The sequence below is a fragment of the Aphidius gifuensis genome, linkage group LG6 (assembly GCF_014905175.1).
Source record: "Aphidius gifuensis isolate YNYX2018 linkage group LG6, ASM1490517v1, whole genome shotgun sequence".
In the NCBI taxonomy this organism is placed as follows: Eukaryota; Metazoa; Arthropoda; class Insecta; order Hymenoptera; family Braconidae; genus Aphidius; species Aphidius gifuensis.
In genome coordinates, this window is record NC_057793.1 from 14,591,407 (window position 1) to 14,609,760 (window position 18,354).

General features: G+C 26.3%; 1 protein-coding gene across 1 annotated transcript; it reads right to left on the minus strand.

The window, feature by feature from the left end:
• Nucleotides 1–1,116: 1,116 nt before the first annotated feature.
• On the minus strand, nt 1,117–2,462 carry LOC122859879 (cellular nucleic acid-binding protein homolog). Its single transcript, XM_044163562.1, has 2 exons — nt 2,363–2,462; nt 1,117–1,808 (listed from the first exon to the last, which is right to left on the minus strand). The coding sequence occupies exons 1-2, from the start codon at nt 2,460–2,462 to the stop codon at nt 1,117–1,119; spliced, it is 792 nt and encodes a 263-aa protein (XP_044019497.1).
• Between the last annotated feature and the right edge of the window lie 15,892 nt (nt 2,463–18,354).

Here is an 18,354-nt window from a genome sequence, read left to right on the forward strand (position 1 = left end):
AATATCATTTATTTTTAATAATTTTTCATTTGAAACCCTACTCAAAGGAATTTCGTTTAAATCAATATCATTTGTTTTTAATAATTTTTCATTTGAAACCCTACTCAAAGGAATTTCGTTTAATTTTAATAATTTTTCATTTGAAAACCTACTCAAAGGAATTTCATTTAAATCAATATCATTTATTTTTAATAATTTTATATTTGAAACCCTACTCAAAGGAATTTCGTTTAAATCAATATCATTTGCTTTTAATAATTTTTCGTTTGAAACCCTACTCAAAGGAATTTCGTTCAAATCAATATCGTTTATTTTTAATAATTTTTCATTTGAAACCCTACTCAAAGGAATTTCGTTTAATTTTAATAATTTTTCATTTGAAAACCTACTCAAAGGAATTTCATTTAATTTTAATAATTTTTCATTTGAAATCAATTTGGCCCTCTCCAGAGAATTTCCGGTTCCGGATTCCATCGTTCTCGAGCATGTCGTTTACCGTTTTGAAATCGACCATATTTATTTCTGGTCCTATAATAAACCCTTCTATTTTTGGGTTTTCAAAGACAATAGATTTTTCATTAATTTCCAATATATGTTTATCGAAGTTTATAATTGCGCCTGTTGATTCGAAAAATTCCGAACCCAAAATACCTGCGCAATTAATAGGTACTTTGTCAGGAATGATTAGGCAGATTATTTCTTTGCCCAAAATATTTATTTTAGCTTTTCCCAATGTATTTATAAGACCCTCCGATATGCCTTGCAAGGTTTCTATTTCACCTTCATTTATCTCAAGGCCTTATGCCTGAGATTTTTTTAATAAATTCGGGGTTGCTCCCGAATCTAACATCATTTTTACCGTTTCATTACCGTTATTTAGCTTGATCTCTATATATGGAATAGTGTTAAAATTTGTTGCATTTATGGTGATAACTGGTTTATTTATTTTAATTGACTCTACTTTCTTATTTATTTTTAACATTTCATTATTTAAATCATTATCTATTTCTTTAATAATTACGCAATCATTATCGGATATAAAACCAGTTGCCTCCATAGCCGCAATATTTTTACTATTAATTTCTTTAATTATTAGTTTAGGCCGTCCCTTCTCGCTTAGAGGGACGGTTGCAAGTTTCCCTGCACTCTTTGTTGGAATTTTTTCTTAACACAATTTATTTCTATATGATCATCACCCTTGCAGAAATCGCAACCTCGAATTGAACCGTCTTTTCTATTATCCGCATATTTATTACCAACCATGTTACCATTATTATTACCCATATTATAACCATTATTATAACCGTTCGTGTAATTATTATTGTAGCCATTTTTATTACCATTATAATAGCTACCATTATTACCATTATTGTAACCATTATTATAACCATTATTGGTTCCATTATTATAACCATTGTTTGACCGTCGTCGCTGATTGCAATCTTTTGCTTGGTGACCAATTATATTACATAGTTGGCAAGTAGGGCGTTGATTCCACATTGGTGTTGGTTTTTCATTGAATCTCACTTGCGGACGCTGTTGATTTTCTCGTTGCATTCCGCAATTTCTCGCAGCATGCCCCCTTATTCCGCATAATTGGCATGTTGGTGATGCGTAGTTTTGTTGTGGTCTGACATAATTTCCAATCTTATAGCAGGTTTTTGCGTCATGACCTTTAATGTCGCAAATCTGACATACTTTGTCATTTTCTAGTTTTGATGCGATTGTTGGGCAATTTTTTGCTATGTGTTCCGTACTGTCACACAATTGGCATTTTTGTTGATTCTTATTTTTCCAACAATCTTGTTCTGAATGGTTTTTACCATTACATTTTGTGCATTGTTTCAAAGTGATAAACTCTTGAGTACATTCACTTGCAAAATGTCCCTTTTGTCTACTAAGCTACCTTCATTAAATCTTTTCATAATCTTCAGACCAGTTTATGTAATCACCAAGTTCAGGTTTGATTCCCGGCCTTAGTACGTCTTTTGCTAGCTCTTCATTTCATTTTTGATTTGTTTTGGTCTTTCATTTTCTGCGGGTGTATGCATTTCTTCAATAAAATTTGTGCATTCTCGAATTCTTTTGACGAAGTTTCTTATGGGTTCATTATTTTTCTGAATGAGTTTGAAAGCTTCCCCGATTAGCACTTTTTCGTTTTTGGTTTTGCTTATCAATTCCCTGAGTGACTTCATCAAATCTTCAATGCTTTCAAATTTCTTTTTAGTCATATCATCTCGTACTTCTCTACTCACTTTGGTACGTACTATCATTTCCACCAAATTCTTTTCTAGGTCCTTACCCACATAGTCTCGACTTTCCTCACATTCTATTCTGAATCTTGTGAGTTCTTGTGATTTACCTGTATAATTGGTAATACTTTTACATAATTTATTCATAAGAGTCATAAGATGTGTTGTTTCTTGGATCTCTGCTAATCTTTTTGCTGTTACGTCCGCCATTTTGTTATTTATTGGAATTCTTTGTTCGGGTTCGATATTGAGATTACCTGTATTTTTATTATCGTTGTTCTTATTTCCCTTATTTAGATTATTAGTTGCAACTGGACTTGTTCTTAACTCTTTTTCTTTTTTCTTTGTATTTTCAAGATCGATTTCAGCTATCAGATTTTGTGCTTATATAACTTGTTGAGTAAGCTCGTCTTCCCAATATTGTTCTTCCAAGTTTTCTATCGATATTTCTTGTTCTTGTTCAATTGATGCTTCACTCTTGCTGTCACTGCTGTTGCTGTCTGGCAAAGTTGTATTTCTTGCAATATAATTACTGTAGCTGTCGTTATAATTATCGTCGTCGTTGGTTATAATAGAATCGTTATGATGATGTATATTTATTGCGGGCGAATTAATATGAACTTTTATTGGGGTGTTAATTATAACTTTGGTTAATTCTGGTTCATGCGTTTCAGTTACGTTCTCCAATGGCGATGGTCTTTTTTCTAGAATTTCTTTGTCAATTTGATTTTTGATTTCTTGGCTTTGTTTACTGCTAAAAAACAATTTAGTTAATAAACTAAAACTTTGCCAACTCGAATTGGTCTTAACGTTCTCGCCAAAAACTTTAATTTCTTGACTTTTTTCAAATTTTTCTTTTGCGAGACGGTCGACTTCAAATTTTTGGCTCCAAAAATCGTTTAAGTCTTTGTTTTTGCGTTCCAAATCGGATTTCTCTGATTCTAGACGCTCTACTTCAATTTTCTGTTTAATTTCGGAAATTTCTTTATTTTTTCTTTCTTCTTCAAGCTCGAATCTTAATTTTTCTGATTCTTCTTGATATAATCTTGTCTCGAAATTCGGATTACATGGATTTAATGGTGTATTCAAGTTTATTAAATTGAAACTTTCGTTTACCCCGCTTTTGAATTGATTTTTCCGTAATACCAAACTTTTTAAGCTATTTCTCTTTTTAATTGATCGTGCTTCTGCCCCTGACAATTTTTTCCTGTCTGGGCCGTAATACAAATCCCCTCTTTGTCTAAGGTTATATCTTTTTACAGGTTGGCTTATTTCCGTGTTTTCACTCGACATTAGAGATTTTTACAATTTTTATTCTATGCTAAAATTTATGTGGCTGAATAAGGGCCACCATCCATTAAATCCGATAAAGGGAATTTCGTTGCAAGATTATTGTTGTTTGTCAATGTTTTTATTATTTATTTCCCCCAAATTTGTAATTAGTATCAATAAAAATTGTTATAAACTCAAACTATTATTTATAAAATTTTGTAAAGAAAAAAAACAAAAATTCAAGAAGGGTAAAAATAATAATAAAAAAAATTTATTATTTATATTCAAAAATTTCTGAGAATACTCTAATTCTGTATTAATAGGTGATTGGAAATGTTCAGTAATTGTACAAGAAATGATTTCAACCTAGACGTAGGTTTGAATCCCAGTAAAGGCAATGTTTTATTTCTAAATAGTAAAAAAAAAAAAAAAAATTTAAACAAGTCAAATTTCAATTAATTAATTTTAATTTTCAAATTTATAAGAATAGTATTAATTCTGTATCCATAAACTATTTGAATGATCCATTAGTTGCCTAAAAAAAATAATTTTAACAGAAATGTGGGTTCAAATCCCAATAAGGCGATGTTTGTTTTTTTTTTTTTTTTTTTTGTAAGTAGGTAAAATTTAAAGTGTTTAAATTTTTATCAATTATATTTAAGTTTAAAATTTATAAAAGCAATATTAATTCTATATCTATAGTTCATTAATTGTGAAGGAAAATGATTTTAAGATAGACGTGGGTTCAAATCCCAGTAAACACATTGTTTTTTTTTTTTTTTTTGTAATTAAGTAAAATTTAAAGTGTTTGAACTTTAATTAATTAAATTTGATTTTAAAATTTATAAGAATAATATTAATTTTGTATCTATAGTTCATTAATTGTGAAAGAAATTGATTTTAAGATAGACGTGGGTTCAAATCCCAGTAAACGCAATGTTTTTTTTTTTTTTTTTTTTTTTTTTGTAAATAATTAAAATTTAAATTGTTTAAATTTTAATTAATTAGATTTTATTTTAAAATTTATAAGAATACTATTAATTTTATATTCATAAACTATTTGACATGTTCATTACTTGTGAAAGCAAATGATTTTAACATAGGCGTGGGTTCAAATCCCCGTAAAAGCAATGTTTTTTTTTTTTTGTAAATAAGTAAAAATTTAAATTGTTTTAATTAATTAAATTTTATTTCAAAATTTATAGGAATAATGTTCATTTTTTATTCATAACTATCAAATAGTTCCTTTCTTGTGAACGCAAATGATTTTAACATAGACGTGGGTTCAAATCCCCGTAAAAGCAATGTTGTTTTTTTTTTTTTAAATAAGCAAAAATTTAAATTGTTTTAATTAATTAAATTTTATTTTAAAATTTATAAGAATAATATTAATTTTATATTCATAAACTATTTGAATAGTTCATTTCTTGTAAAAGCAAATGATTTTAACATAGACGTGGGTTCGAGTCCCAGCAAAAGCAATTTTTTTTTTTTTTTTTTTTTTTTTTTTGTAAATAATTAAAAATTTAAATTGTTTAAATTTTAATTAATTAAATTTTATTTTAAAATTTATAAGGGTAATATTAATTTTTATATTCATGAAAGGAATAAATTTTCCGTTACGGTTAAAAAATTTTCTTATTTATACTTTTTTGTATCCCAGAAAAAGAATTTTTTAGTAATTTAAATTAATTTGATATCATTACTAATTGTTATAATGTAGGTGGTATATATTTAAAGGGATGATATTAGCCTATCGATCATTTGGACACAACCGATGTACTATTGATAGTTAATATATCGATTAGTCAAGAATAAAATCGATTGTTTATTATTTGACAAGGTGTAATTGTTGAATATTGAAAAGGGAGTAATAATATATCGATTATTGGAAATAAATTCGCTTGTTTATTCATTTAAAAATGTTTAAATGTTAAAATATTGAAAAGGGAGTGATAGTATATCGATTATTTAGAATAACTCGATCGTTTATTTATGAAATGTGTAAATGTTTAAATGTTGATAAAAAAAGATTGTTTAAATGTAAAAAGGTATTAAAATCGAAATAATAATATATCGATTATATAAAAAAATAATAAACTCGATTTGAAATGTTTAAATGTTAAGGTATTAAAATCGAATTAATAATATATTGATTATAAAAAAAAATAAACTCGATTGTTTATTTATTTAAAATGTTTAAATGTAAAAGGTATTAAAATCGAAATAATAATATATCGATTATATAAAAAAAATAATAAACTCGATTTAAAATGTTTAAATATTAAAAATATTAGAAATCAAAATAATAATGTCTCGATTATATAAAAAAAACTAACTCAATTGTTTATTTATTACAAATGTTTAAATAAATAAATATTCAAAAAGGGAATAATAATATGATGATTATTAAAAAAAATTTGAGGTCGGTATTTCGTACATATTATGTAAAATGCTGGAATATTTTTAAATAAACGGTGAATTAAATTATGTGTATCTATTGTTTAAATGTTTATTCACTAAAATGCATAAATAAATAAATAATTAAAAAGTGAATAATAATATAATAATTATTTAAATAAAATTGATTTTTTTTTTTTTTTATAAAAATGATTTAATAAAAATCGTTTTTAATTAAAAGAGGGACTTAACAGCCGACATTGATGGGTTGCAACGCCATTGCATTTTTTAATGGTGGCTAAGGGTTGTTGGGACCCGCCCTCCGGTGTTGGCTAGGCCCGCTCGTCCAGCTTTCCTCGTACGCCTATTCGGGGGAGGAGTTTGGGCCTTAGGGGTGTTTTCAGTTTTCCCGCAATGGCCGAACTTCTTCCCTCTAGTTCCGTTTTTCCCCGCGTGTCGTGTTTTCCCTTTTTTTTTTTTTTTTTTGAATTCTGTGTTACCCCAAATATTTAATTAATTAAATTATTATTTATTTGTACTAATTATTGTTGACAAGGGTTTTTAATTCCCAAATATTTAAATAAATTAAATTATTATCTATTTATAACAATTATTATCGCAAAGGAATTTTAATCTCTCAAATATTTAAGTTGGATAAATTGTTTTTTTTTTTTTATTAATTGAATTTTTAATGTGTGTATAGTAATTATTGAAAAGGGGAGATAAATTCTTAAGATTAATTTTGATTGGTTATTATTCATATATGATTAAATACTGTTGTATAAGGGAATTAAATCTTAAATATTTAAACCAAATAATTTGTCATTAATGTATGCGTACTTGACAAAGTAAAATAAAATTTGGATGTTTGAATTAATGGCTTTTATTTTTACTGTAAAGAAATTAAATAAATTCCAAGTCTTTCAGTATTAGTGCTTGCGTGCTAATTACTAAAGATTTAAAATAATTTCTCCATATTTGAAACCATTGATTTGTTATTGATGTATGCGCGTTAATTGTTATTAAAGGACAATAAATCCCGCGTATTTACATCTATCAATTAGCTATTAATGTGTGTGCATTAATTATTGAAATAAGAGAATAAATTCCAAATGTTCAAAATGAATTTATTTATTATTATTGATTGCTTAAAACAGACAATAAATCCCACGCGTTTAAAATTCATTAATTTAGTATTAATGTATACGCAATAATTAGCGCAACAGGAAAATAACTTCCAAATATTTAACTAAATTCATTTACTATTAAATTACGCATATTAGTTGTTGAAAAAGTACGATAAATCCCGCTTGTTTAATTTCATTAGTATTAGTGTGTGTACAATAATTATTGGGATAGGAGAATAAATTCCAAATATTTAAATAAATTTATTCATTATTATTAACTGTTTAAAGCGGATAATAAGTCTCGCGTGTTTGAATTCATTAATTTAGTATTAATGTATGCGCAATAATTATCGCAATAGGAAAATAAATTCCAAATATTTAATTAAATTCCTTTACTATTAAATTACGCATATTAATTGTTGAAAAAGGATTATACATCTTATTTATTTTAATCCATTAATTTGATATTAATATGTGTGTAATAATTGTTGAAATAAGAGGATAATTTCCGAATATTTAAATTAATTTATTCATTATTTAATTATGCGTATTTAATTGTTGCAAAAGGGCAATATTAAAGTCCATTAATTTGGTATTAATGTGTGCGTAATAATTGTTGAAATAAGAGAATAAATTCCAAATATTTGAATGAATTTATTTACTATCTAATTATGCGTATTTAATTTTTGCTAAAAGGGCAATAAATCCCATTTATTAAAATCCATTAATTTGATATTAATGTTTGCGTAATAATTGTTGAAATAAGAGAATAAATTCCAAATATTTAAATGAATTTATTTATTATCTAATTATGCGTATTTAATTTTTGCAAAAGGGCAATAAATCTCATTTATTAAAATCCATTAATTTGATATTAATGTTTGCGTAATAATTGTTGAAATAAAAGAATAGATTCTAAATATTTAAATGAATTTATTTATTATCTAATTATGCGTATTTAATTTTTGCAAAAAGGCAATAAATCTCATTTATTAAAATCCATTAATTTGATATTAATGTTTGCGTAATAATTGTTGAAATAAAAGAATAGATTCTAAATATTTAAATGAATTTATTTATTATTTATGTATGCGTACACTGTAAAAAAAAAATAATTAGTTTTACTATGTTACTATAGTACTGAGGGACGTTTTCGGAAATATGGTTCAACATATTATTTTTTATAATTTTTTTTACGATGTGCATTTTAAATTTCACGATAGTAACATAGTAAAAAGTACTCTGCTGAGGTAAAACCGGTTTTTATTATGGTTTTAGTAGACTTTACTTGTTCAATAGATAGTCTTCACTATACCAATGATACGAACAACCATAAACTTGTTACTTTGTATTATGTTGTGTGTTTAAATTCACCATGACCGTGAGGGTACATTTGGAAAATGAACCGTACTATGGAAACCTTTAAAGGTAGGTGTTACTATATACAAAATGGTAAAAATTATTAGGTCTGTAGTTAGTTTCACTATGCTAGCATGAAAGAAGAAGGGAATAAAAGAGAATAAATATATATAGACATTTTCGATTCTTCTACTGTTTTATACCTGAATGGCAATTTGGGTAAACGATCGGAGTTCAAATCCAGAAACCCGGGTTCGAATCCCGAGTTAGGTCAAGAAATGGCCAAGTTGAAAAACATGTATAAACATAATAATAATTATTATAAATAATTTAAAGTTATTTTTTAAATAAACAAATAATTCTGTTTTTTTTTATCGAAAATACAAATAGAATATAATGAAATGTACTATTGAACATCGTAAATCTCACCATGCAACATAGTAGATTCAACGAACGCTAGACTTGACTATGCAACATAGTACTTCTTAACAAGATACATCGTATCTTCTCCAATTGGAACATTGTAAACTATACTAGGATAAATAATTTTACTATGTGCATAGTACATGTTATTATTTTTTCGAAAACGTCCCCGAGTACCAGAAAAAATAGTAAAAATAATTCTTTTTTTATAGTAAAACTAATTATTTTTCTTTTACAGTGTATTTAATTGTTGCAGAAGGGCAATAAATCTCGTTTATTAAAATTCATTAATTTGATATTAATGTTTGCGTAATAATTGTTGAAATAAAAGAATAAATTCCAAATATTTAAATGAATTTATTTATTATCTAATTATGCGTATTTAATTTTTGCAAAAGGGCAATAAATTTCGTTTATTAAAATCCATTAATTTGATATTAATGTTTGCGTAATAATTGTTGAAATAAAAGAATAAATTCCAAATATTTAAATAAATTCATTTATTATTTATGTATGCGTATTTAATTGTTGCAAAAGGGCAGTAAATCTCGCTTATTAAAATCCATTAGTTTAGTATTAATGTGTATGTAATAGTTATCGCAATAGGAAAAATGAATTCCAAATATTTAAATGAATTTATTTAATATTATTAATTGTTTTAAAAGGGCTATATATCCACCGTGTTTAAGTCCATTAATTTAATATTAATGTATGCGTAATAATTATCTAAATAGGAAAATGAATTCCAAGTGTTTAATTAAATTAAATTACTATTAATGTACGCATATTAATTGTTGAAAAAGGACGATAAATCCTGCGTGTTTGAATTCATTAATTTGGTATTAATGTATGCGTATTAATTGTTAAAAAGGGCGATAAATCTTGCGTATTTAAATCTATTAATTTGATACTAATGTGTGCGTAATAATTTATTGAAACAGGAGAATAAATTCCAAATATTTAAATGAATTTATTTATTATTTATGTATAAAATAATAACTGTCGCCAAGGGCTAATTAATTTACTATTAATTTACGCATAATAATTGTCGAAAAAGGACATCAAATCTTAAATATTTAAATCACTAATTTATTGTTAATGTATGCGTGATAATTATCAAAAAAAAAAAAAAAAAAAAAAATTGGTATATCTTTAAAACAATTAAATTATTATTTATTTGTAATGAACTATTGTTGAAAAGGGAAGTTCAATCCCAATCATTCAGACCAATTAAATTATTATTTAATTGTTGTTGAAAGAGGATGTTAAATCCCCAAATATTCAATTAGAGTAAATTATTATTTATTTATAGTAATTATCGTTGAAAAGGAAATTTAATCCTTTCAATAATTTAAATTATTATGTATTTATTATAATTATTGTTGAAAAGGAATTTTAATCCAAAAGTTTAAATTAATTATTATTTATTTATAATAATTATTGGGAAAAAGGAAATTTAATCCAAATAATTAAATTAATTATTATTTATTTATAATAATTATTGTAGAAAAGGAACTTTAGTCCAAGTGTTTTAATTGATTAATTTATAATTAACATGAAATCAAATTTCAATTTGATAACAATAATGTCTGCTCGCCCTCACTTACGTAGTTTGTTTGTTATTTATTATAATTATTATTGGTTTTAATATTCCTAAAAGTATTATTTTAAATTGTTAGGTAAAGATTAATTGATTTATTTGGTACAGGCATATTTAAACAACTTAAGCCTACAATTAGTCAAGCACTTTTTCCATGCTGTTATTTTATTTTATTTTTCTTCTCTCTTTTCTTTTCTTTTGTTTGACCTTCTTCGTGCCCGGATGTCGGCTATCGTAACGATTACAAAAGGGGGTACTTTGACCGTGAAAGAAAAAAAAAAATTTTAAATTTGGAAAAACCCAACCACACCCTAGGTAGTAAAATAAAAAGATAAGAAGGGGCCGGAAACATTAAAATAAATTTTTAATGTTTTTCCGAAGAAAAAAAACTATTAAATTTTATTGCTAAGGGTCGTGTAGATTTGTGCAATTTTATCTGCCGACCATGGCAAATTTTATTTAGTTTTATTTTATTTATTTTATGTTATTTTATGTATTTTTCTCTCTTCTTTTTTTTTTTTTTTTTAAAAGTGTAACTAATTTACCCCGGAAAAAACAATTTTATTTGCCGCCCTTAGTCCTTTTTATTTTATTTATTTATGTTATTTTATCTCTCTTTTTTTTTTTTTTTTTTTTTTTTTTTTAAACAAAACGTGTTAAATTTTACTCTAAAAACGCGATAAAACTTTATATTTCCTTTCCCTTAACAAAATTATTTATTTTGCCGACAAAAGAGACGCCGCGTTAGACTTTACCCCCTAAAAAAAAATTATTTTAAACTTATCTATTTTATTTTTCGCGCAACAAAAAAAAAATTTCTTCTCCGAATTTTCCCGCGCGCGTAATTAATTTTTTCGGCCTAATTCTACGCTCCGCGTACGCGTTTTATCGTCTTGAAACCGGACGAGCCCCCATGAAATATCGTAGCCGGATCATTTATTCAAATTCAAATATTGACGGACCGGATCTGGCAATGATTCAATCGACGACGCTTCATCTGTAGACTCTACGATATTTTTTTGAAATTTTTTGATCGTTTATTTTTTTTTTTATTAAACAAAATGTAGTGTCAGAATTTGTTTTTGCAAGATATTTTTTGAACCGCCGAACCGAATTAGTTGATGTTAAATGAAATTTATGTTTTTTTTTTTTTCCCAAAAGCAATTATCATATTTATTTTGAATTTTTGGGCCTTATTAAATTTAATATCTGCATTTTTCGATAGGGCTCAATTCCAAATATTGACGGATCGATTCCGGCAATGTTTCAATCGACGACGCTTCATCTGTAGACTTTACGATATTTTTTTGAAATTTATTGGTCGTTTATTTTTTTTTTTTATTAAACAACAGAAACAAAAAACATTAGGAAATAAAACAAAACAAAAAAAAACAGTCATTTATTTTACAACAAAATGAGAAAACAAATCAAACAACAAAAAAAAAAAAAAAAAATCCTACGGAACACTTAGGGTGCACCTTGTGGGACTTGACTATATTTTTTTTTTTTCTTTTGATTTTTTTACTTTTTTTATCGGAAAATTATTTGCTGGAAAATTATAAAATTTTTTTTGAAAAATAAAGTGCGTTCACTCAATTCAAGTATTTCTATTTTTTATTCTGAAATAAATTGGATTCACTTATAAAGAGTAAATGATTCCACTCAAAATTTTAATTTTTAACTACATTTTTTTAAATTTCCAATTAATGATTTGAAATATCGTAGCCGGATCATTTATTAGACAATCAGTATTGCCCTGTAAAATAATCCAACTTGATATGTAATTAAATTAACCCTGTTTTTCCTGCGCAGCAATGGCGCATAAGAATGGTAGGGAGACGGAAATGCGTAATGTAGGGAGAGGTAAAAAGGAACCTGAAAAATACGCGAAAATATAACACAATAATACGGTAGAAATAATTTTAAATAACACTTGTAAATTCGGTAAAAATCGGAGCACTATTTATTTGTAAATTACCCTGTTGTTATTACATGAAAATGCGATACAAAACAATTATTAAATATGTAACCCAATTAAATTTTACTCGCGCGTCGCGTCGAAAAGAGAGAACCTAAAGCCATGCGGTCGTGACGGAGTCAGAGACAGAGAAATATTAAAATTGCGAATAACCCGATTAATAATTAAATTATGACGGCCGAAATACAAGCGATGGGATTGAGAAGCAATCCAGTCGATTAATTAAACAAGTCACTGACTCTACATTGACGCTACGATGACGCTTGGCTTTTACAATATTAATATTTTTACACTTGTCATAAATTCACAGAACAAACACTGAACAAAATTTATTTAAAGGAAGGTACTTACATTGATTGTCGGTGATTTAATCTAGCAATCTAGTGACGGCGTGTACCTTGGCTTGACCTCGGAGACGCTCGCAAAAATTGACAGGTTGGCTTGGTTACAATATCGCCAGTAATGATGTACAAAAATATATATATATATATATATATATATATATATTTTATTTGAATGTAGTACAATGTAATTATACGGATGGTTGTATGTGATCGACGATTAAATTATGTCAAATTGTAGACATAAACGTAGCACTGACTTTACAATAAAATCACAGTAAATGTTACTTTTGTTTGAAATTAAAATAAAATTATTATACGAGACTTTTTCACTGTACTTTATAAATTGTATTCACTATAAAATGGCTGACCACGAGGTCGTAAATTTGTATAATTAAATATTTAATTATTTTAAATAAATAACTGATTATTTGTTATCGCCAAAATGTAATTTATTCTATTCAATATTTAATTGATTAGACAATGCAACACAATAGGTGCTTTAAGTTTAATTTATTCAAGCAAGAAAATTTTAGACCATGCGGTCGTAATTTATTTCAAGTTAAATTTGTAAGTGATTTAATGAATTTAAATTACTGATTTAAGTAACCAAATGTTACTTAAATATTATTGAAACAATAAATTGATAAAATAATCAATAAGATATTGAATAAGTATAACTTACAGTTGTGCTGATTTGTAGAAAATATTCTAAGTTTTTTTAGAGCAATTAAAATGCGACGAGGCAAAGTGCCTATGCTAGTTAGAGCTGGAAGAGCTGGTGTGGGTCAAGCAACTAACTCTGACCGAGTGACCGAGATCTAGCGATCAATCTCGCTTGATGCCCTCAGAACATAAGGGTAGGTGGGGATCCTTCGGGGATGTTCGGTTTTCCTCCTTGGTCCAGTACCACTTTCCTTATGTCTACTATTTCTTATTGGTTGAGGAAAATCTTAGGATTTTCCAACCTTAATTAAAATTATTTCTAATTGTCTAATTATGACATGAGTGGTACCGAGAGAATCCCTATATTTTTAGGATTCTGTCGATATCACTCATTATATTAATTTATATTTAATTTTCCAAAATAAAATTGGCGGTAGATGCGCTTGGCAATAGTGCCGGCTCAAGTAGTTTGTTGGGGGTGCAAAACCTCTAGCTCCCTTAAATATGGTAACTTGACGATCTGCAAGATGGAGCTAGGGGTATTAAAAAGTACCCTGAATATTTAATATATAATAATAGAAAGAAAAATAAAAAAAATTTGTGCGGCTTACCGCCGGACATTACAGATTAATTACTTCTCTAAAACAGAATAATAGATAGATTGGTTGATAAGCTCACAAAAATTTATAAAAATCTAAACAGATTTGCAAAATTCATTAGTTCACACATTTATTTTTATGTAACATTACCCAAATTATTTCTTAATCGTTAAATTCTAACTATATTTTATTTTAGAAGGATAAGCAACTTATTGCGATTCTTCATCCTTCTATCCTAGGACATAATTATTTGTAATTATTAGAAATTAACCCAGAAAGGAAGGAAGGACTTCCTAATGTTTAATCTTTTTAAATTTATTAATAGTAAAAATTTCTTAAAGTTAATGGTCTCTACTATTAGACGCGTTTATTTGAAAAGAATCTAATAATTAAAGATATGAGAAAATTTTCCCCTTTTTTTTTTTTTGTTTATGTTTTTTTTTTTTTTTTTTTTTTTTTGTTTAATAATGGTTTTTTTTTTTTTTTTTATACTAATCCTCCTGTCTTCCGCTTGTTTTTCTTCACTAAGACATTTTCAAAAATAAAAAAAAAACGATTGCAATCTCAAATGAATGTTTTTACAACGTGTTTCTGAATTCTTGGAATTACGATAGACTCGTTTCATGGAATCAATCATATTCTCAATTTGATAAATTCCATTACGATAAAATGGAAATCTCTCCGTTTGATTTTTCTGATTAAAAAATTCAAAGGAATATGAAAAAAATATTTGTTTGGAAATGAAAACATAAAATTTGAGGCTCAAAGCGCATTCATTAAATTCAAGTATTAAAAATTTTCAACATCAAAAATTTTTGCTTCTTTCAAATAAGTGAAACATTCTATCTAAAACTCTAAATTGTCAGTACAGTGATTTCATATTACCTGTGAAAAATAAAAAACTCGACTCAAAAAATTTTGAATGTGATTTCAGCAAATTTTTTTAATAAATGTAAAAATTTTTTTTTGGATTCAGAAATTTATCCTTAAATCCTAAAAAATATTCACTTAAACGTAAAAAAAAAAATTCTATCCTTATCGCATTTATTATTGAAAAAAGCTCTTCAAATATTATCAATTTTTGATAGAGAATTCCTATCGAATCAACAAAAAATCGATAGTCAGCGTACAAGACGTGGACATGAAATTTATCATGATCATCGACAGGAGCGTTGAATCGATCAGACCTAAAAAAGATCGTCGCATATCAGCGAAAGAAATCGACTGTAAGCATACAAGTCACAGCAATTAAAAGTTTTATCGATAGAAGTATCGAATTAATCAGGCAAACAAAAAAGACCATCGCAAGCGAGTTCTGAATTACTAAGTATCTTTTCAGGATATTAAAAGGAATCAGATCGATGTGTAACCTGCGAAAAAAATTCAAACCGAGCATCCTCCTACTGGTAAAAATGGGAGTTAAACGTAATATAAATTCGATGTATCACATTCAAAGGAATAAATCCAATAATTCCTTGTGAAATAATTTTACTGCGATAAAAAAAATATCAACTTTACTCCAGTAACATACGACGAATATTGAGTGTCAAAAATCTCGTCTCAATCCCTTATTCCCTTGAATCTAGTGTGGAATATTCGATGATGAGATTATTTTCACTAGCCGCGTAAAGTAAACAAAAAAATATAGACGGAAATATATCAACTTTTTATTCAAATAATTATAAATTTATCATGTTTTTCTTCAAACAAAAAAAAATCCATACGAATATTTATTTATTACGTTTAAATAAATAAATCCAATAATTCCGTGTAGGATAATTTTACCTCGATAGAAAGAAAATCAACTCTAGTGCAGTGTTATACGGCTAATATTGAGCGTCAAAAAACTCGTCTCGATCTTTTATTCCTTTGAAACTAGTGTAAAATATTCAATGATGAAAGTATTTTCACTGGGCGCGTGAAAAAAACAAAAAAAAACTAGACGGAAATATATTAACCTTTCATTTAAATAATTCTAAATTTATCAAATTTTTTTTAATATAGAAAATTAACCATACGAATATTTATTTATCACATTTAAATAAATAAATCCGACAATTTTATGTGAGATGATTTTACTTCCATGAATAAAATAATAACTTGAGTGCGGTACTATACGGCTAATATTGAGTGTCGAGAAACTCGTCTCGATCTCATATTCTCTTGAATCTAGTGTAAACTATTTATTAATTAAGTGACTTCCACCGGCTGTGTGAAAAAAAAAAAAAAAATCTACGCGGAAATATATCAACTTTTCATTCAAATAACTAGAAATTTATCAAGTTTTTCTTCAAACAAAAAAAATTGATACGAATATTCACTTATTACGTTTAAATAACAAAAAACCGATAATTTTATGCAAGATAATTTTACCTAGATAAAAAAAAATCAACTTTAGTGCAGAACTATATGGCTAGTACTAAGCATCAAAAAACTCGTCTCGATCTGTTATTCCCTTGAATCCATGGTAGAAGTACTGCAGGTATGGCAGTAGTCCATGCTTTTTTCGTCGCGTTCTGCGCAGCCTTATTTTTTCAACCAATCAACAACGCGCCATCGAGCTGTTTTGCTTTTCTTTCTAACACGCAATCTCTATTATAAGAGCCTCTCTCTCTGTTTTAACAACTATTTTTTATATTATTGTAAATACTCATAAATATATGTGGAGCATGTTTATAAAAAATCAGAAAAATAAAAAAACCAAGACAGTTTAACAAATAAATTATAATATTTTCATTATTGTTGTTTTTTTTATGCCACAAACAATGGAGGTTGTGTTGTATTTATTATACTTGGATTTATTTATTTAATATAAATAATTAATTTTTATTTTTGATGTATGTGAATCATTATAAAATATACCAAATCTAGTTGAATAAATATGATAACTTTTGAAAAATTTAAAAAAAACTTGAAAATTTTCTTAACAAGTCTTCCATTTTTGTGGCGAGAAGGCGATCTTTTGATTGGTCGATTCACAGCGGCCAAACCAGGCTGCGCACTGCCATACCTGTAGTATTTCTACCATGCCTTGAATCAAGTGTAAAATATATGATAATTGAATAATTTCCACTGGCCACATAAAGAAACTATAAATATCTACATGGAAATATATCAATTTTTCATTTAAATGATTTAAAATTTATCAAGTTTCTTTTCAAATAAAAAATTAACCATACATTTGTTTATTTATTACATTTAAATAAATGGATCCGATAATTGCGTGTAAGATAATTTTAATTGGATAGAGAAAAAATCGACTTTAGTGCTGTAAAACACGACTTATATATTAAACGTCAAAGAACTCGACTTAATCTCCCATTCCCTTAAATCTAGTGGAAAATATTTAATGATTCAATAGTATTCAAGAGACGCGTAAAAAAAACAAAAATATTTAGAAGGTAATATATCAACTCTTCATTCAAATAATTGTAAAATTATTATTTTTTTCTTCAGACAAATAAAATTTATACGAATTATTATATTATTTATTAAATTTAAATGAATGGATCCAGTTATTTCATGTGAGATAATTTTATAATGATAATGAAAGAATTATACTCCATCGCAGTGACACACGACTAGTATTAAGCGTCATATGACTCGTCTTGATATCTTATTCCCTTGAATCAAGTGTGAAATATTAAAATAACAAAGTCGTGATAAGAATTTTTAATGGTAATTTCAATAAAATTTTTATCAAGTGCAATGTAACACTGTTACCTTTGTGAACAAAACAATAATAGAAATAATATGCGTTTACATTGAAAATTAGATGTCACTTCATTTCCATTCTCCCTATATAGTTAATACTGGAAAAGTGCGCGATCCACGAACAAAAATGGCAGGTAATTTATTAATAAATAATTGATTCATATTATTTTTTTTTACATTTATATTAAATATAAATTTAGTAAAAAAATTATTAATAAATTCTGGTAACCATTTAAAAAAGATTAAATTAAAAATACAAATTTGATATTCATTATAAAATAAGTGATAAAGAAATTTTATTATTATTTTTAGCTTGATGTTGGTGGTAGGTAAATATTTGATTTTAATATTATATTATAAATTCTATAATAATAAAAAAAATTATTACTTCTTGTTATGAAATTATTTAATATAAATGTCGTGTTATTATTTATTTCTGTGACTGGATAAATATGCAGTGCCAGAATGATATTTATTATAGTTAACTTTTAAATTTAAAAACAACAATCATGAAAAAAAAGTTATATGAATTAATAAAATTATAAACCAATTAAAAATAAAAATATAAAATTATGTGACTGTTTTAGATAACAAATTAATAAATTTTTTGTTTTGCAGCTTTA